Source organism: Protopterus annectens, chromosome 6.part0 (assembly GCF_019279795.1).
Source record: "Protopterus annectens isolate FY-2018-M chromosome 6.part0, PAN1.0, whole genome shotgun sequence".
NCBI lineage: Eukaryota > Metazoa > Chordata > Ceratodontiformes > Protopteridae > Protopterus > Protopterus annectens.
Genome location: NC_056737.1, coordinates 13,492,258 through 13,514,366, shown reverse-complemented (window position 1 = coordinate 13,514,366; position 22,109 = coordinate 13,492,258). Strand labels below are relative to the sequence as shown.

At 43.6% G+C, this 22,109-nt stretch overlaps 1 protein-coding gene across 6 annotated transcripts in view; it reads right to left on the bottom strand.

Moving 5' to 3' along the window:
• The window catches only part of G2E3 (G2/M-phase specific E3 ubiquitin protein ligase), a 1,254,036-nt gene that overhangs the window by 1,224,640 nt on the left and 7,287 nt on the right, over positions 1 to 22,109 (bottom strand). For all 6 annotated transcript variants that reach the window (XM_044073806.1, XM_044073803.1, XM_044073801.1 and 3 more), the window contains exon 2: positions 19,471 to 19,532. In XM_044073806.1, coding sequence (XP_043929741.1) covers positions 19,471 to 19,507 — 37 coding nt within the window. In that variant the 5' untranslated portion in view covers positions 19,508 to 19,532. The remainder of the gene's footprint in view (positions 1 to 19,470; positions 19,533 to 22,109) is intronic.

The following is a 22,109-nucleotide window of genomic DNA, read 5'->3' as shown; positions in this document are numbered from 1 at the left end:
TTACATTAGGGAGTTTGCCTCCAGGTGACTCTTGCGTCCAGAGTATACAAAAGACGAAATGCTACTGTAAGGTACGTGTAAAGCTGCACATCTTGCTTTTTTGTCGGCCATAAAGAGACAAGAGTATTAAGCAAACATCAGCACATACCAACCCAAGAACTGAATGCCACCAAGAACCAGCCTGAGCCTAGGTAAGGAAACATGTCATCAGGGGGAAGGCAGGGTGGGCAAGTAATACTGCGGCTTATACAGTAGAAGAGGACACCTATGGTTATGGTAAGATTTTACACAAGTATTCCATGTCCTCCTATTCGTATGCTGTAGTATTCATCACATTAGGGATAATGCTTAGGAACATAGGGTGGAGTAGAGGCTTTTTCTGCAAAATCATGTAGGACAGCTCTGGCTAACCATGCCCTGGACCTGGAGAGGAATCTAGTTTGTAATGTTTAGTGAAAGTATGAACAGAGGACCAGGTAGCTGCCTCCAGGCTAGAGCAAGTGTCCAAGCCTTTAAAGAAAGGCCCCACAGGAAGACACTGCTCTAGTAGAAAATGCCTTCACTGGGGAAGAAAGCCACATGCCACGAGTTGAACAACAGAAGAAAATAGCTTTAGAAATCCAGGAAGAGATAGTTTGTTTGGAAACCAGCTGACCCAGGGCCCTTGGATGGTAGGACACAAAACAGACTGTAAGCTTTACTGATAGGATTAGTTTTTCTCCAGATAGTATCAGAGTTGTCTGTGTACATCCAAAGTGTGTAGAATCCTCTTACTGGGAGATTGGGGAGAAGGAAAAAAGGTGGGAAGGTTGATAAGACTGACTGAGGGACAACTCATTAACCACCTTGGACATAAAGAAGGGATTGGTACGCAAAAATATACAGTCTCTGTGGAAGACTGTGAAGGGAAAATTAGATGGAGCTTGGAGCTCAAAGGCACCTTCTGGTGGAGGTAATGGCCACCAGCAGAAAAGTTTTCCATATGCAATGTTGCAAGGAAGAGGAACTTGCTGGGTTAAAAGGGGCCAGGGTAAGTTTCTCCAACACAAAACTGAGATCCTAAGAAGGAGGAACTGGCTTCATTGGTGATCTAATATGCAGGATACCTTTAAGGAACAGTAACTTCTAACTTGGAGGCTAAAGGAGATGACATAGGCAGACAAGCTGAGATAGCTGAAAGATGAGCTTTCACAGAATAGAACAGGCCACCCCTTCATCAGTTCACACAGATTGGATATCCTGGTGGTTTTGTCCTTGGACAGTGGTTGTTGATCCTTTGAGATACCAGATGGAAAACCTATTCCATTTGGATAAGTAGGATTTCCTAGTAGTGGGTTTTCTGGCCTCCTGCAGAAGTTGAAGCACGTCTTCTGAAAAAAGGTGTCAATATGGAATTAAAACCCCAACCCCCACAGTGTTAGGTTTAGAGTTTACAGCTGTGGATGTACTAGAGTTCCCTTGTCCTGTGGAGTAGGTCCGGACTGTGGGGTAACTTGCGGTGATTGCCCCTGGCTAAATGCAGGAGGAGGGGGAACCAGTGCTGTCTTGGCCAAAAGGGATTCACCGGCAAGATTTTGGGTTGATCCCACTGAATCTTCAGAAGGATCTTTTGAAGAAGAGGGAAGGGGGGGGAATGCCTACAGAAACATCTCCTTCCAGAGAAGGATAGGGCATCCACCTTCCAGGCCAAGGGATGTGGAACCCTGGTACAAAAGTTTGGGAAGTTATCTGTTCATGGAAGAGGAAGAGAGGAGGTGTAACCAAACGATGGACCAGGTTTAGAAACACATCCCTGTGTAACATCCATTCATGAGATTGGGTCATGGACCTGCATAATGTGTCTGCCACAACATTCTGAGCTGAAGGAACGTAAACAGTCTGAAGAGAAACTTGGCTTTGTAAGGCCAACTCCCAGACATGTAGGGCTAGCCTGCATAGGAGGTATGTCTTCACCCCCCCCCCCCATTTGGTTGACATACCATAGAACATTGGTGTTGTCTGTGAACATCCTTAGCAACCCTGGAGTAAGCTTGGGTTTGAGGATTTATAGGGCATGAATTAGGGTACTCATCTTTTATGTTGATATGTTCCTTAGGATGGGGTGCAACTCTGTAGCCCAGACAATGTCAGAAGCATCCCTGGACAATTCTAGAGAGGGGAGGGGGGCTGTGGGGGGAGACCTGGATGTTTTGCAACCTGAGGAATCCACCAATACAACTCCATTTTTAGGCAATGCAGGAGGGGAATAAAATCCAGAAGGTGGGAGTGCTACTTCCAAGCTGCCCTTAGAAACCATTGAATCTTCCTCATGTGCAACTTGTTCAAGGGAAGCATGGGAACTGTGGATGCCATGAAGCCCAGGAGCCATACGAAGTCTCTGGCAGTCAGGAATTGAGGGAGTAAAGAGGCTCTGGAAGTAGATGGTAAGGAACAGCACCTTGTCTGGGGGCAGACAGGCTGGCATCTGGTCTGTTTGGATCCTGCAGCCGTAATAAAATGTGGTCTTGTGAAGGGGCAGAGAGGACTTCTGGTAATTTGTGGTAAAGCCCAGACTCTTCAGAAAGGAAATTGTGAAGGAAAGATTTTCCTGAAGAAGGTCTGAGGACTGGACCTGGATAAGAAGATGGTCTTGGTAAGGAAAAATCCAAATTCCTTGTAGTCTGCAATAAGCTATGACAGGAGCCAAGCATTTTGTGAAAACCCTTGTTGCCATAGAGAAATCAAAGGGCAATGCATAGAACGGAACATGTGAGGAAGCAAAAGAAAAACATAAAAAAGTTTCCTGAACTTAGAGTCAACAGGAATGTGCAAGGGTAGGCATCTTTGATATCCAAAGACACCATAAATGCTTGGTGAAGAATAAGGGGTAAAACAGTGGGCAAAGTCAGCATCCAAAATGAGGGAACTTTTAGAAAAGTGTTTAAATAGGAAAGGTCCAGGATGGATCTCCAAGGGCTATCCATCCTGGGAACGAGAAACATCCTGGAGCAGAATCCTTTTCTCAGTTGGGGGGGGGGGGGCTTTTGAATACGCCCCTAGGAGAGCAGACCAGACATGGTTTGAGTGAAAAATTCCAAGCCTTCCTGTATTGCAGGAAAGCCTTCTACCTTATCAGTGGGAAAGGTAAGAACTAGGTAGCCTACCACAAGAGGAGTGGTTTCTGGCCCAGACATTGTAGTTTATAGGTCATTTTTGTTCCATCTTTTTCAACTTTCTGGTTTAAAAGCTAACATCTGTGCTTGTTTCACACATTTCCTGTAACTAGTCTAGTACAGATACAGATTTGCTGTATCCAGGACTGTTTGTAAGCTTTTGAGACCCCTAACCCTTTCTGTGTTGGAGGGAGGCTGCCTAGCTTATCAGTGGGAATGATCAGCACTAGGTAGCCTACCACAGCAGGAGTGGTTTCTGGCCCAAAAATTGTAGTTTATTGGCTAATGGGCATTTTTTTTCCATCTCTTTCAACTTTCTGGTTTAAAATCCCACATTTGTGCTCATTTCCCACCTTTCCTGTAACCAGTGTAGTCCAGATACAGATTTGTGTATCCAGGACAGTTTGTAAGCTGAGTGGTGCCAAAAAGTCTGCCCTTCAATTTTTCCCTTAGATCTGCTAGTCCTCTCCTCACCTGCACTTTTCACTAGCTTATAAGTCTAGCACTTTACCAGACTTCTTGTAGCAATTATTGCAACACACAAAGTGCTACCAGCACTAAACGTTCTACAAGGGAATGGCTCCAGTACTTACTAATGCCCAAACCTTCAGGCATGTCTAAAGGTCAGTTCCCTGTGCTCTCTCAGTAACCTGGTGAACTTGGGCATCCTAAGGCAATGTAGCAACTGCCTCATGTACACAGACAACCCTCTTCTCCTACCTCCCAACACTCAGACTTGCGAGAGATGCACTTATATATCCAAACTTGAAGCTACGCACTCTCCAGCAAAGACGAGAATAGCTGGTCAAGAGGAGAAGGTCAACACTTGCACCAAAATCACATGGAACACATAGCCTTCCAGAATACACACCAGCACTGCCTTCACAAAAACACAAACCACACGCCCACCTTTGTGGAGGCTCTCAAAAATCTACCCAAACAGCAGAGACCTCCAAGGCAGAAACGCACTATACCACCACAACACAACACTAATCACGAGGCACACAACTCTCCTAAAAACAGTGCGCCACTCAACCAAAGCCCCCAAGGCAAAATAGCATGCCCAACACACGAGTCATAGGTGACTCAATAGTAAGGCACACTGATGTCCCCACTCACTAGGTTGAATAAGGAGATTAACTGCTGCCTGTCAGGTGCCAAGATCTGCCACTTAATGCAAGCACCTCGGGTCCCTCAACAACAGGTACAAATATGACTGTCACTGTACATGTGGGTGTGAATGACCTGAGACGTACCTCCCTGGACTACATGAACAGACAGATGGAGGAGCTCTCTGATTATGTATTCCAGGTGGGCATGACCCTAGCCCTGAGCAGCCTCCTACTATCATCCAGAATGATAACAGTACAATCAGAAAATTATCAATTTCAACAATTGGCAAAGTTTCTGGTGTCATTCTAAGGGGATCCAGAATCTGTCTGCCTGGAATGACATGATTGACAGACCTCGATGCTTTGTTAGCGATGGCCTGCATCTCTCACCGCTGGGCTTCCAGATACTAGCCAAGACTCTTGCCACCCCTATAGTGCCTTTTTAGGCGGTGTTCCAAAGACCAAATTACCACAGTAACAGCTACAAACAAATGCAATCTGAGGGTTATGCTTTTCAACGCTAGAAGTCCAAATCTCAAAATGCACTTGCTCAAAGCACTCCTTAAAACGGAGAAAAAAAAATTGACATTTGTGCTGTAATAGAGACCTGGTTCAAGGCAGCAGAAAGCACCTCTCCACTACCAGGCTATAACTCATTCCATACCTTTCGGCCCCAGAATTTGGACCAAAGCTCCAAAGGCAGTGGTGTTTCCATAGTCAAAGGATGCGCACACCTCCAGACTAATAGCCCAACATAACGCATCAGAGATACTTCAGGTGCAGCTAACATTGGGTAAGACAGCAATTCAGGTCATAGCCTGCTACAGATCCCAAACCATGTCCAAAGACTCACTCCACGTTCGTAAGCACCCTGGAGAATATTAAGGTCCAACCTAACACTCTCATACTGGGTGACTTCAACTACTCCTCCATTAACTGGGAAAACTACTCGTGTACCAATACACTTGCCCAACATCTCCTAGAATTTATTAATTCCAATGCCCTGGACCAGCTCGTTCTTACCCCTAACTAGAGGCAGCAACATCCCTGACTGGGTCATTACTAACGAGGGCAACCGTTGCTCTACACCAATTGTCAACTCCTCCCTAGTTCGATCTGACCACAAACTAATTACCTTGGAAATCCACAACCCTCCCACCCACCCTGCAAAAGTAACCACCATGAAAGAAAAACGTCTCCAAACGTAATGTTGGGCTCCTAAATCAGAGGTGACGAACTTCACAGATCCATGCAAATGGAGAATAGTTGCATGAGCGCCGAATCGTACACCAGTGTACTGTATGAACACAAATGCATGGATCTCACCATACCCAATACAACAAAAACGCTCTCCAAATAAAAGGAAGCCAATCTGGTGGTCCCCTGCCATAAACAACACTACAATAGGAGGAGGAAACGGATGGTGGAATAAGGTGAAATCCCAAGACTGGAAAAACTCCCTTATCAGCCTCAACAAAAAAGTTGTGATCCCTCATCAAATCCTCTAAAGATAGCTATGAAAACAGAATTGCAGCAGAGAGACACAACCACAAGGCCTTCTATACTCATGCAAAGAATCTCCACGGCAATACCCAGATTTGCTCTGAGCTACTGCACAATGGTACTGCCTATACCAAGCCAACAGATATTGCCAATATACTGGCAGACAGATTCAGTGCCAACTTTACCACTTTATCCCCCACCAAAGGACCAATTGCAATATGAGTAAATTGCCAGACACTCAGCATTACTGTTGCACAGGTTAAAACAGCACTGTCCAAGGCCAAGAATACAGCTTCTATGGACCTGACAATATCCATGTGTTCTACATGAACTGGCACCTCACCTGTGTGCCCTGCTCAATCACAGCCTCACCTCAGGCTTTGTCCCCAACGAATGGCGCACTGCTAGTCATCCTTCTCCACAGTGGAGGAGAAACTACAGACCCTGGTAACTATCGCCCCATTAGCCTGAGTCTGATATGTAAAGCTATGGAACGCATTATCATGGACCCAATAAACCAGGATATAGGGAATCTCCAAACTTTGGATCCCACACAGTTTGGTTTTGTGAAGGGCATGCCTTCTCAACCTGGGTGACTTCTTTGAGTCAGTCACCACAGCTGTGGATGAAAGCAAGGTGGTTCGTACAGCCTACCTTGATCTGGCCAAAGCCTTGGATACCATTCCCCACTCGGGAATCATAGAAAAACTCACCAAGCTAGGCATCAACCCCTATATCACTAGGTGGGTAGCAAACTGGCTCACAGATAGAACCCACAGTGTGAAAGTAGCTGACTCCAAGTTGGACTGCCGACCAATCACGAGTGGAGTCCCACAGGGTTCGGTCCAGAGTCCTCTCCTGATTGGCATCTACTTCTCTAAAGTCCAGGCCAACATGAAGGGACTCTGGCTGACAAAGTTCACAAACTATTGCAAGTTGGGAGCTATTATTAACTCCCCAAGTGATGTTGACATCCTACAGAAATGCCTCACAGAGACCAACGACTGGTGTCAGAACCATGGCCTTAAACTCAATGCCAAAAACTGTGTAGTCATCCCCTTTTGGAAAAACTTGGTAACCCATGAATTACCACATCAATGGTAATCCACGGAACACAGAAGGTGATCAGGGAACACAGGTTGACAGCAACCTCTCTTTTGAGCACTACATTACCACGGTGGTCAGAAAGTTGTTCTATATGGCACATCTCATTACTAAGGGTTTTGCATCCAGGAAGAAAGAGGTCATAGTCTCCCTCTACTTTTCCCTCATTAAGCCAAAGTACAATGCCCCCATTTGACATGTACCTCACTAGACATCTGCAACAACTGGAGAGGCTGCAGAAGTACCTCACAAAGAGGATCCTAGGCCTTAAACACTTGTCTTAGATAGACAAACTCAAAAAACTCCAACTACTCTCTGTCTCATATCGCCTACTTAGAGGCGATCTCTGCTTTACTTAGAAAGCCATGTCTGACCCAGCTCTGTTAGAAATGTTACATCTAAAGTCGTCCCAATCCCTCCGCACCACACACTCGAGACCTCAACCTCATTACCATAATCAGAACAAGCAGGAGGGGCAGATTTATAACCTAGAAACTGCCCATGCTATGAAACAGACTCCCCATACATGTCAAACAGAGCACCTCACTGCCCCTCCAAGAGAAAGCTTGAGGAGTGGATAGGAAAAAAATCACCTCAGGGATCACTCCAGTGGCTCTACTCGACAGAGGCACTGGGAACTAAGGTCAGGTGGCACGATGCCAGGGTAATCCTATGGGCTAGCCTTATAAAGGCTCCAGGGCCATTAGCCTAGTACACACCTATGATCTTTTGGTGGCTGTAGGGTACCGCGGAAGGAGGCAAGAGTCTCCCAAACCATGAAATATCCTTTTTGGATAACTGACATCTGCAAAAGCTGGAAAGGCCGCAGAAATACCTCACTAAAAGAATCACAGGCCTAAAGCAGATGCCTTATGCTAATGTAAGACACAAAAAAACAACTCCAGCTATACTGTGGCATATCTTCTACTCTGAGGCAATCTCTGCTCAACATACAAGGCCATGTCAAACCCAGAGCTGTTGGACATGCTCCACTTAAAAGAAATCCTAATCCCGCAGAGCAACACGCGCCAATGATCTAAACCTTGCCATCACAATGAACAAAACACACTGGAGGGATAGGTTCTGACCCAGAAACTCCCCATACTCTGGAACAGACTGCCCACACATGTCAAACAGAGCACCTCCTTGGCCCTCTTCAAAAGGAAGCTTGACGATTGGATGGAAGAAAGCAAATTCACCCCGGGGATCACATCAGTCGCCCTGCTAGACAGGGGTCCAGGGAAGTAAATATTGTCGGAAGAAATATCCAGGGAATTGTATGGCTAGGCTTGTATAAGCCCTATAGCCTAGTACCAACATAATAGAGGACCCAAGTGTCCTGTGAGAGAGTGCGCGAGAGACGCACACAGGTTACCAGGTTTCAAGTGGGCCTTAAAGGGCCATTTCTGAAAAGGTGTGGATAGAGTAGACTTTGAAGAAGCTTGTTTCCTGGAGCCACAATAAACGATCAGGTGTAAAAAAAACAATAAACGAAAACACCAGTCCAAGAAGATGCAGCTAGGCAAAGAAGGCTTTATTCCCAAGAAAAGTGACGCCAACAAAATGGTTAATAGCAGTTTCTGTCACGAAATAATCATAGACTTCATCAGATAAAACCATACATAAAACCACTGTGTTTAAATACAATTTAAAAACCAAAAAGGACCAATCATTACCATGTTTTAATAATTCAATTAAGTTACATGATTAAATTTAAAGTGAACATTCCATTTTTTTTTTTAAAGCGTACTTAAACCATATATCCCCCTTTCAAAATTGTAGGCCTACTAAGAAATGTTTCTAAAAATATATATAAATTGTCTAAACACAGTGCATAATAAAAAAAATCACAACTTGGCTGCCCTGAGTTAAAAGTGAAAATATACTGATGTTGTCATTAAGCCCCAGTGGTCTCCCGGAGTCCAAGGTAACCTGCCAAAATAGCTCTCTGTACTAGAGTCTAGCCTCCAATGGACCACCCCTTTTGTCCATGGGTACCTGCTTGACCACAAAGAAAATAAAACTAGCCCCATTGCAAACCAAGTGTGCTTGTAAAGTGCATTCTGTTCATTCATGGTCCTAACATCATAAAGGTGTTCGTACACACATCTTTTTCAACTTCCTCTCAGTCTTTCCAGGTACCCATGGACAAGAGGGGTGGGTCCATGGGAGGCTAGACTCGAGTACATGGAGCTATTTTGGCAGATTACCCTGGACTCCAGGAGACCACCGGGGCTCAATGACATCAGTATATCTTCACTTTTAAAATTCAGGGCAGCCAAGTTGTGATTTTTTTTTATTATGCACTGTGTGTTTATTTAGAAAATGTATATATATTTTTTAGAAAACTTTCTTAGTAGACCTACAATTTTGAAAGGGGGATATATGGTTTAAGTAGGCTTTTAAACAAAATGGAATGTTCACTTTAAATTTCATCATGTAACTTAACTGAATTATTAAAACATGGTACCGATTGGTTCTTTTTGGTTTTTAAATTTTATTTAAACACAGTGGTTTTATGTATGGTTTTATCTGATGAAGTCTTATGATTATTTCATGATGAAAATGGCTGTTAACCATTTTGTTGGCATTAATTTTCTAGGATTAAAGCCTTCTTTGCCTAGCTGCATCTTTTTGGACTGGTATTTGTTTCCTGGAGCGCTTCTCTCTTTTTAGAGGAAGAAGGCATAATTGGTTTCTTAACAGAGGTAGTCTTTGCTGGGTAGTTCCACTGGAACCTGGCAGAAGGAGAAACAAGGATAACTTTTAAGTCCTGGAGCTCCTTTGACTGGAAAGGGTCTGCAGCCGAGCTGCCAGATAAGGCTTTATTGTCCAGAAGGGCATCAATCAGTTTGGCCTTTATATCAGGTAGGGGGCTGTAACCTGAGCCAGGCATATTTCCTCAGGACTGACCCAGAGGCCGCCGCCCTGGCTGAGGCATCTGCAGAATCACAACTGCACTTGATAGAATGCCTAGTAACCTGGGCAGAGTTGAGTGTGGCGGACAGTTTAGCCTTAGATGGAGAGTCCAGGAGCTCTGAGAGGAGCTTTCCTGCATCTGATAGAGCTAGAGATTATTTGTCCACGTGGGTCTGATAATTAAATTGCCCTGAAGGCTTGAGTGGCAGAGGTGTAAACCTTTTTCCCCAGTCTCTCCATTACTTGGGTCTCTTTCAGAGAGCAGTAAAGAGGAAGAGGGCAGTAGTTTGAATGCTTTATTAGCTGAAACTGACTCAGGCACCTTGTAAAACTTATAAGGATGCTTGGGAGCAGAAGGCCAGGAGTCTGGGGCTTTTAGATGCAGCTGTAAAGGCATCCAAAAAAGCTGGCAGAACCAGGGGAACAGCAGAAGGGGATGGAGAATCCATCTGCAAGAGATCATATATTTTTTGTAGGCCTGAAACTTAAAAGCAGTCCCATTTGAAAAATTACATTTTCAAGATAGTTTCCCCAAATATAATATACTCTTTCAGGGGAATCCGTACAATTAGAAGACTCCTCTGCAGAAGCATAACCCAGAGGGGAAGCTATTTGTGTGGAGTACGCCAAGGACTCAGCCCCTGAAGATTCCACTTCATCTGAGGAGGTGTCAGCAGATGTCCTCCTGAATGGAGTGGATGCAGAGAAGGAAAAGGTTGATGCAGGGCCATGAAGGCACTGAAGAGGCTTTGTGAAAAGGCTTGCCAATCAAGAGCTTGTTCCTGTGGAACAGCAGCAGCAAGTTTAATTTTTAGTTTTAACTTCGGAGCTTCCATGTGATGGAAGGTCCATAGGAGTGTACTAGGGTAATGGCCCTGAAGCTTTTACAAACCTAGCTCATAGAAGTGCCCTGGCATCATGCCACCAGATGTTTAGGTCCCAGTGTTTCAATCAAGTAGAGCCACTGGAATGATCCCCAGGGTGAACTTTCTATTACCCATCCATGCATCGAGATTTCTGTTAAAGGAGGGACAGCGAGGTGCTCTGCTTAACATGTATGGGAAGTCTATTCCAGAGCATGGGCAGTCTCTGGATGAGAAACTTGTCCCTCCAGCATGTTCTGTCGATTGTGGTAGAGGGTTCAGGTCTCTGGAGTGTGCAGTGCAGAGGGATTGGGATTTCTTTAGAAGCAGCATTTCCAACAGATCTGGGTCAAACACGGCTTTTAAGTTACGCAGAGATCACCTCAAAGTAGGTGATAGGAGAGAGAATAGCTGGAGTCTTTTGAATCTGTCCGTGTAGAACATGTGTTTAATGTCTAGGATCCTCTTAGTGAGGTACTTCTGTGGCCTTTCCAGCTGTTACAGGTGTCTAGTGAGGTACATGCCAAATGGGGCATTATACTAGATGACTGGTCTGAGAGAAAAGAGACAGACAGACGATGACCTCTTTCTTCCTGGATGCAAAACCCTTGATAAGGAGATGCACCACATAGAAGACCTTTCTGGCCACAGTGGCAATGTGGTGGTTGAAGGAGAGGTTGCTCTCAACCTGCATCCCCAGATCTGTTATAATGCCCTTCAGTGTTCAGTGGGCTCCTACTGATTTGGTAAAAACTCAGTTCCCACTAATTACCACAAGGGATGACTACACATTTTTTTGGCATTTGGCTTAAGGCCATGGTTTCGACACCAGACATTTGGTCTCAATGAGGCCTCTCTGTAGGATGTCTGCATCACGTGGGGAGTTAATAATGGCTCCCAGCTTGCGAACTTGGTCAGAGTCCCTTTAAGTTGGCCTGGACTTCTGAGAGGTAGATGCTGAATAGGACAGGACCCAGGACCGATCCCTGTGGGACTCCACTTGTGACTAGTCGGCAGTCCGACTTGGAGTCTGTTACTTTCACACTGAGTGTTCTGTGAGCCAATTTGCAACCCACCTAGTGATATAAGGATTGATGACTAGTTTGGCGAGTTAATTCCTGAGTGAGGAATGGTATCAAAGGCCTTGGCCAGATCGAGGTAGGCTGTATGCACTGCCTTACCTTCGACAGCCCTGGTGACAGACTCAAAGTCGACCTGTTTGAGCAGGCATGATCTCCCTTTCACAAAGCCAAATTGCGTGGGGTCTAGAGTTTGAAAATGTTCTACATCTTTGTTAATCAGGTCCACGATGATACACTCCATAGCTTTACATATCAGGCTAATGGGGCTATAATTCCCAGGGTCTGTAGTCACTCCCCCGTTTTAAGAAGATTGGTGACTATGGCAGTGCGCCATTCAGTAGGGACAATACCTGAAGTGAGGTGGTGACTGAACAGGACACACAGATGTGGTGCCAATATGCTTTGTAGTTCGTGTAGAACACAGCCAGGGATATTATTGGATCCCATTAAAGCTGCATTCTTGGCCTTGGACAATGCTGCTTTTGCACTGCAGTAATGCTAAGTTCCTGGCATTCTCCCGGTACTGTGATTGGTCCTTGGGGGAGGGGGGTAAAGTCGGCACTGAATCTGTTGGCCAGCATGTTGGCAATATCTTTTGGCTCAGTATAGGAGGCACCATTGTGCAGCAACTCTGAGCAAATCTGGGTATTGCCATTGAGATTCTTGATACAACTATAGAAGGCTTTGTGATGGCGTTTGCTGCAATTCTGCCTTCATAGCTGGCTTTGGAGGATTTGATGAGGGATCTCAAATTTTTGTCAAGGCTAATAAGGGAGTTTTTCCAGTCGTGGAACTTCACCTTTTTATGCAACAGTTTCTTCCTTCTGTTGTAGGGTTTATTAAAGACAGGGTCCACCAGAGTGTCTTCCTTTATTTTGAAGGAGACTGTCTTGGTTCTGCTGGGTATGACTAGTTCCACATGCATTTATGTACATCTTCATACAGTGCATTGGTGTACGATTTGGCAGTCATGCAGCTATTTTCCATTGGCATGGGTGCCGTGAAGTTAGTCACTTCTGTTTTTAGGAGCCCAAAGTCAGCTTTGGAGAGATTTTTCAAGGTGGTTACCGTTGAGGGGGGGGTGTGGGCGAGATATGGATTTCCATGGTGATTAGCTTATGGTCAGATCTGGATCAGGGAGGGATTGACTACCGGTGTAGAGCAACAGTCGCCCATGTTCATAATAACCAGTTCAAGATGCTGCTTCCTCTAGTGGGGGTCAGAATGTGCTGGTCCAGGGCACTGGAATTTATGAATTCCAGGAAGAGTTGGGCCAGTGCATTGGTGCTAGAGTAGTTTTCCCAGTTGATGGAGGGGTAGTTTAAGTCTCCTAGTATGAGTATGTTGGGTTGGACCTTGATAGATTCCAGGGTGCTTAGGAATGTGGAGCGGGTCTAGGGACATGGTTGGGGACCTACAACAGGCTATGACCTGAATCACAGTCTTACCCAATGTTAGTTGTACCTCAAGTATCTCAGATGCTGGGCTACTAGTCTGTGAGGTGTGCATATTCCTTATTAATATGGAGAGACCACAGTCTTGGGAGCTTCATTCCATGTTTCGGGGATAAAAGGTGTGGAATGAGTTGTAGCCTGGTAGCGCAGGGGTTCTTTCTGCCGCTTTAAACCAGGTCTCCGTTACAAGTGCATCTTGAGATTTAGATTTCTATCATTCTGGGTGATGGTAGGATGCTGCTCAGGGCTAGGGTCATACCCGGCTGGGCCACATAACCAAAGAGCTCCACCATGTCTCTCAATGTAGTACAGGGAGATGCGTCTCAGGTCATTCACACCCACATGGACAATGACAGAGTCATACTTTTACTTGCTGTGGAGTGACCTGAGTGCATGCGTTGTGTCTCTGATTCTGGCACTTGATAGACAGCTGACTGTTACCTTCTCCTTATTCAACCTAGTGAGTGGAACATCTGTGTGCCTCACTATTGAGTCACCTATGATTAGTGTATCAGCCTTAGGCTGAGAGGCACACTGTGGAGGTGAGCCATGTGTCCTGTGGTTTGCACTGTGTTGTGGTGGTAGAGTGCATTTTTGTCTTGGAGGACCCTGCTGTTTGGGTAAATTTCTATTGACAGCCTCCATGAAGGTGAATGGGCCTGACATCAGCCTGCACTCCACGATGTCCATATGGACATCCTCCCGCACAGTGATTTGGGTTACACCACACAGGCCTTCGGTAATTACAGGCTGTGGTCCCTCCTTTACACCAAATTTTCTGGCACCTGCAATTCAGTCTCAGATGTGATGGTGGACTCCTTCAGGTCTTCTCCTGTGGTATCTGCTGAAGGGACTTCCACGACTCTGGTACACCCTCCAGACCTACAATGGCCTCAGGAGGGACACCTGGAGGAGAGGGTCCAGCAGGATCATCAGGCCAAGGTTTCTTGGCCTTTTTTGATTATGGCTCATCCAAAGGACCTGATGCAACCTCCCGTCACACGCTAAATGTTCAAGTCGTTGATTTAAAAAAAAAAAAAAAAAACACCTTAAGGGAAGCTAAATGGCTTCTAAGGGTTTTCAGGACAAACAACTTACAAACATCACAAGTGTTATGGTCGTGGTCTGGGCCTAGACGGTACAAGCAGAAGTCATGGGAGTCCTTATGAGGAATCTGCCTCCCACACTGACACTTTCCCTTCCTAGTTGACATGAAATCACCCAAAAAACAAACCGTAACCAAAAAATTTTAAAGAAAAACCCTATAGGGTACTTATCTAAACCATTAATCTGGCGAGCTAATGCCTGGAGCAGATGATCGAACAGGTGGCAGAAAAGTTCTGAGGTTGATACATGCCAATATCCTCTTTATACCAAACATCTCTTTATGGCCGAGGTACACAAGATGATGTGCGGTGATGCATGTACCTTACAGTAGCATTTAGTCTTTTGTGGCCAAACGTACAAGTCAGCTGGAGACAGACAACCTAATGTGATGAATAATGCAACATATGAATAGAAGGACATCATTATGCAACTAGGTACAAATCCCAAAATTGAACATTCTGATGAGCAAAACAGTCAAGTACTGAAGATATCTCTAACATGAAGTATAAATGAAAATCCAGTAAAACAAAAGGCAAACATATCACAAAAATTATCATTAAACTTAAGTGACAAGCAATTATATAATTAGGGCTATGAAGATTTAAACGTAATAGTCTTACAAAGAAAAAAAATACTGTTTTCTTCAGATAACATATCAGTTGACCTGCAGAAGAAAACAGAAGCAATAACTGGTAGAAAAACACAGCAATTATCCTCGTCTGTTACAGTACTTGGCACTTCAATATGATAGTTCTGATGGTCCGTGACAAATACCTGATCATTCCATAAATTAAACTCCAAACAATGCATATAAAAACTAAGCTAGAAAACAAGTCTAAAAATAAGCCACAGATTCAAATTCATAACAGAAAATCCAAAATTAAAAGCAGTAGTAACACAACAATATGAATGAAGAGAGGTTCCACAATTTCCTAGGTTTTAAAATAAGTGCTATTCACACTTAATGAACTCTACAATTATTTTGGAAAATATAAGGCCCCAAATTGTTAATGTTGTAAAAATACATCCAAACAGTAGCCCAATAACAGTAAGCAAGTCTCCATACCTGATTAAGCACCACCAAAGCACTTAAAAGTTCACAATATAAAAGTACATAATGTAAAATTAGCAAACATGCATCCCCTATTCGTAACAGGTCCCATGGTTGTATTGTATGAGAACCTGAATGTACAGGCTAACACAGAAGTTCGCAGATGACTGCAAACTAGGAGCCATAATCAAATCTCCTAACGATGTGGACATCCTACAAAAGGGCCTCACTGAGACAGATGCCTGGTGTCAAAGCCATGGCCTCAAGCTCAATGCCAAAAAGTGCATCGTCATCCCTTTTGGTAAAAACTCTGTACCCATGAACTACCACATAGGTGGTAGTCTATTTAACACTGAAAGTGTGATATGAGGCCTTGGGACACAGGTGGACAGTAGTCTCGCCTTTGATAATCACATTGCCGCAGTAGTGAGGAAATCCTTCTACGTGGCACACCTCATCACAAAAGGTTTCTCATCCAAGAAAAAAAAAAAAAAAAAAAAAGGGAGGTCATTGTTCCTCTCTACTCGTCACTCAGACCCATTATACAGTACAACGCCCCTTTTGGTATGTACCTCACAAGACATCTACAACAACCGGAAAGTCCACAGAAATACCTCACAAAGAGGACTACCGGCCTAAAACAGATGCCCTACGCAGACAGTCTCAAAAAACTCCAGCTTTACTCTTGTCGCATATCGCCTACTCGGAGGCGATCTCTGCCTAACATACAAAGTTATGTCAAACCCAGAGCTGTTGGACATGCTCCATGTAAAGAAATCCCAATCCCTCAGAGCTAAACGCTCTAGGGACCTAAACCTCGTCACCACAATAAACAGAACATGCTGGAGGGATAGATTCCTATCTCAGAGACTTCCCATACTCTGGAACAAACTATCTATCCATATCAAACAAAGCTCCTCATTAGCACTCAAGAAAAATCTTGATGACTGGATGGAAGATAGGAAATTCACCCCAGGGATCACTTCTGTGGCTCTGCTTGACAGGAGCACAGGAAAATAATTTTCTTGTGGCAAAAGCCAGGGTACCATTTGGCTAGGCTTGTATAGGCCCTAGGGCCAATAGCCTAGTACCTACCTATGAACCTATGAAAGGACCTAATGGCAAAATCCAGGCTTGCCCTGCTGTATATTGCAGCTACAAAAAACTATCATTGTAACTCCAAGTCTTGCAAACCCTCACCAAAACATAATCAGATACTTCCTGTTAACAAGTGAAAAACAAAATGTGAAGTTCTGAACGTAGCCCTTACTTAAAAAGTTAGTACAAATCTTAAAGTCAGATGTCCATTAAATATCCCTGAATAAAATGAAAAGCATTTGTTTATTGGGATAGTCCGAATGGTTTTTGCAACCCCCCCATTTCAGCAAAAGCCCAGGGAGGAAAGCTCCAACGTAAAATAAATAGCAGCATATACAACATTAGAGCAACAAGTACATATCACACACACTTAATATGTAGTGTCCAAGCAGGTTTTGCAAAGTACAATCCAGAAGCAGATCAATCATAGCTGTGGCTAAAGAATACACTGTTAGTGTTTAATAACACCTTAGCAGCTGTATATAAGCACTTGCAGAAATTAAGACAACTTAAACTTTAAACTAGTTGGTTCCAATCGTTTTCTCTTCAGTTTGTCAGTTACAAATCCTCCAAACCAGACAATTATGTATGAAGTAACAGAACAGCTCAAGTCAAATCAAGTGCTCTTCAGAGAGGCAATCCTTCCAAATGAGGGCACAAGTCCCTGTTCGCCAAATTTACACCAACTCCTTAATTGTACAATGCTGACAAGAAAAGAAGCTCAACAAAATAGTGCACAGATGTCCCTGAGCAACAGTTGTCTATAAGGAACACAAGACTAACTGCGGAGAACTGTGAAAAGCACCACAGCAAAACATTGATTCTACCCCTGTAGCTTAAAACAATCAATTAATTTAAAACACATCAAAATGGACAGTTTTATCAGTCGATTTGTATAAATGGAAGTCACAGTCGCTACCTTTCTTGTCTAGGATTATCCTGAAAAGTTACCCAACATTTCCTACCATGGCAGATTAGCCATCAAAGCTCTGGCTTAGCTCCTCTGCAAAAATTCCCTCTCGTCCAAATTCAAGATGCAGACATTAAGTGAAAAATGTTTGTGGAAACACTGAACTTCATAGAAATTAACATTACTAACACTATCAGATTTTAAATCAAATTCCTAAACAGACACGGGTTAAGACATAACCATGTACTGTAAAGTTTTAAGGAATCTTGAATACATGAGACAGTTTCAAAACAACTTTTAATCAAATTCCACTGAAGGTGGAGAATTTCTATTCCAGAAGTCTTAGCTTCATTTTTATTCAGAGCCACTTATAATTTAAGGAATATGATAAAAAAGTCTGAAACATCTGTTAATGTCTTCTGTGGGTAATTACCTAATCGTTAAAAAGAACGTCCCACTCAAGAAAGTTTAATTTGTTGTATTAAAGAAAGAACACAAACATTTTGCATTCAGAAATCGTTGCACAAATTCAAAGTGGTTACACATGTTAATGACATTATAAAAATAATTAAAACCCGATACAGAAACTATGGAATTCAAATAAAACAGAGTAGCATTAACTTCCAATAGCCGAAACTAAATACAAGACACACCAGTAATGCTCAAAACTTAAACAGCAAACAATCCAACTTCAACAATATTTTTAATTTAGGTATGAAGCTATTTTGAAAGAAGTTCAGCAGCAACAATACAAAATAGCAAAGCTTACAATTGCACATAGTTCCAGAAATTAACCAAAAGACAGACTACTGCTACAAGTCCACAGCCCATTCTCTGTTTCTTTGCTCCCCTTCCCCACAGCAGACTATATGTTGCCACCAGCTCCTTTTCTCCCCTTCACTGGGTCTAACATATCCACCTCAGCCACCCCTAGGGTCAACTTGACCCACATCTGGGGCCAGAGAGGACTCTGGTGTTGCCCAGGTGCATAACATAACCTACTCCCTCTCCCCTGCAAGCTCCAAAGCTGCCGATTTGAGGAGGTCCATGCACAACCTCTTGATTAAGCAGTATACAAGCTTGCACAGCTCGTAATGCTGCTACTGTAGCAAACTGTCTGCCTCCCTCCCACCAGCATGGGTGAGCTGGTATCAACCACTCACACCTATTTGCTCCATCTTGTCCCTCCAGCACCCATGACACTAGTCAGACTAGACACAGTAAGGGCTTTATCTCTCGGTGTCAGACAATTTTCCTTAATATTCTGATAAAAATTTAGTAATGATCCCATGACCATTACACACCTATCCGCTGGCACAGACGGATAAATCCAGACTAAGGCTCAGCTGACCCAGCTTGGACTAGCAGATTGGGTACCTCACCAAAAATGGTGCAGAGGAGAGAAAAATTATAAGATTTTGCCTGCATCCCTCTCTTGGGTGGAGGGTGTATGCTCAGGCACATGTTCATTGCTATAATGCCCAGCGGAGACTGGGGATAACACAGTGCTGTCAAGGGAAGGCAGGGCCTGTGAATGTCGCACACAGAAGTTCCGCACATACCTCATTGGGCCCACTGCAACTCCACCTTTCTAATAAGAAGAGCATGCTCATATGGTGAGCACTGGGCTCAAGCCAAATATCTAACTTTCTCAGAATGTAGGGTGACAAGAGGCCCAAAGCCGCCACCCCCAAACAGAACGAATGGCCTGAGGGACTCTCAACTAAAGGAAGGAATTAACCTACAGCGTGGCTGGAGGAATAGCATGATGGTTAGCTGAGGTAGTGGCAAAAAACACATTAGCCATGGACATTACACTTCAAAAATGTACTCATCACCTTCAAAATGCATGGCTTCTTTTGCATCAAGTCTAGGAAAAAAATACTACTACAAGAGAAGCCAGTGTGGATGTCTGAGGGGCTGAAGTAGTCTTGGCACACGTTCAATATAAATAGGAAAAAAAAAAAAAGTTACCCAGTTTGGGAGGCCCTCAAAGAACTGGATACCAGTATAGCATTCTATTGAGTGAGAGGGCACTAATACTTTATCTACAAGACTGACAAACAACTTCATTAGTAAGGTAATTGGTTTTCCCAGTAAAGAAAACATACTTACAGAAACGTTTACTCCCATCTTGCTTCTGCTTACTCATTGTGTTTTCCCTTCAGTTTGGTTTCCTGAAAAAAAGGGAAAAAGAAATGATGTACTCTCCATAACATTCCATTTGAGTAGTTGTACTTCATTTGTCTTCAACCTATGGGAATACAGATCCGAGCCAGCAAAGATTACTAGTATCAGCTCCGAGCTCCAGACTCCTCCCCTTACCCATAATACACCTCCCATCCCCAGACTGAGTTTGCTGAACTTATACTTATAATCAGACCTGATAGCATACTTGTGACCTATACTTACAGCCTGTAGGCTGAACATGCACCAAAGTTCTGGGGGGGGGGGGGGGGGAGGTATGGTTGAAGACAAATGAAGTACAACTACTCAGATAGAACGTTATAGTGAGTACATAACGTCTTTATCTGAAGTAGTTTACTTCATTTGATCTTCAAACTGTGGGACAGAGTCCCCAGCTACTAAACTCCTGGGTGGCCCTCGTGGAAGGATATTCCTGAGCACCAAGGAGCCAAAGACAAATGAAGTACAACTACTCAGATAGAACGTTATAGTGAGTACATAACGTCTTTATCTGAAGTAGTTTACTTCATTTGATCTTCAAACTGTGGGACAGAGTCCCCAGCTACTAAACTCCTGGGTGGCCCTCGTGGAAGGATATTCCTGAGCACCAAGGAGCCAAAGCATGCTCTCCTTCTAGATGTCAAATCCAATTTATAATGGGAGATAAACGTATGAGATGAGGACCAAGTAGCTGCCGAGCAAATGTCATCTAAAGACACCCTAGACCAGAAAGCTGCAGATGTAGCCATGGAAATGGTGGAATGAGCTTTAACCTGACCTGGAGGAGACATGCCTTTGTCCTTGTAGACCTCAGGATGCATGAAGAAATCCATCTAGCTACTGTGACCTTGGAAATAGGTTTGCCCAAAAAAGGACTATAGAACGAAACAAAATTGATCTGATATACGAAAATTTTTTGTTCTGTGTAAATAAAATCATAACTGTCTGTGAACATCCATGTGTAGTTTGCATTCCATTTTGTTGGTGAAATTGGGAAAGAACACAGGCAAATTAATAGTCTGATATTGACTGGTGATGCCACCATAGGAAGAAAGGATGGATTGGTGGGAAGGGAAACTTATCTTTATGAAAAGTCATGTACAGGAATTTTATGGACAAAGCCTGCAATTCTGAGACCCTCCTAGCAGAGGTAATAGCGACCAGAAAAGCTGTTTTCCATGATAGAAATTTCAGATCAACAGTAGCATCAGGCTCGAACGGCAGAGCGACCAGAGCTTGAAGAACCATAGTAAGGTCTCACGGGGGACAGGATCTTTGACCGGGGGGGGGGGGATAGCAAAAAGTGCCTTTAATAAAGGCTTTACACAGTCTAGAAGATGGCAAGGATGCAGAATTCTCACCCACATGAAAATGAGAAATGGCAGCCAACTGAACTTTGAACTTTTGGCCACATCTAAACAGTACACACACACACAGTGTGGCCATCTGCTGGTGAGAGCTTATGGCCACACACTGTGCAGCGCTTAAAAATAAGCTTTTCAGCCATACTAGGGAAAGAAAAACTTTCCACTTAAAACTTCAGCACACACCCACTCACCACATTAAACTGACTAGAAGGGGGGGTGCACACAAACTACACCAACAACTACTACAAGCCTACACACAACAGCCAAAGCGATGGGAGGGGAGAAAGGGTACCTACACTAATGTAAAATAGCTAATAAAACAAAAATTACTAAACTTACTGTCCAAGAAAAATACCTTGCTAACTGGAGCTCCAGAGACACGATGCTTTCACAAATCGCAGCAAACGAGATCTGGGGATGGAAGGCAAGGGAGGTGTATTATGGGTATGGGGAGGACTCTAGAGCTAAGAGCTGATGCTAGTAATCTTTGCCGGCTCGGATCCGATACGGATCCGTATTCCCACAGGTGAAGATCAAATTAAGTAAACTACTTCAGATAATTCCTCACACCCTGTGCTGAAACCTCTCATTCTTTTTTTTTACTCCAAGACATTTCAGCTGTAAATTGTTTTAAAACTTTACGGCTCTTCAAAGCGACATAATTAATTCAGAATGCAAACTTCAATTATCAATGCAAAATTAAAACTCATAATACAGGGCCAAAACAGGTAAGGAGCACATTTTGAGACTGAATTTTAGTCAAACAAAAATGACTAAAGTCATAGTTAAGAGTGTCATACCAAAAATCACAATCACAACACAGCATTTGGAGCAAAGCTTAAAAAAATGCTAACACACCATTAGTCTCTGAAGCAAAACACCATTAGGTTTTCCATACAGAATGGTAACATGCTGAAACATCACTGCAAGCAAAAAGCAAGGAATAATAGCGGTCTGCCTTAACAAAATGTATATGTATGTGAAGTAGTACATCAGTCTGGTACCTATGAACCAAAGTAACTCTACTAGCTTAATACTGAATTTACAGACACAACCTACTCTTCAAACATCTATTCTCCAGTTCTGTCAAAGTGACATTAACCAAACAGGCACATATCTTGAGCACCCCCCGCCGCCAAAAAAGGAAACATGTTGTTGCGTCTTTCGGCTTTTCCCGGTTATGGGTCGCCACAGCGGAAC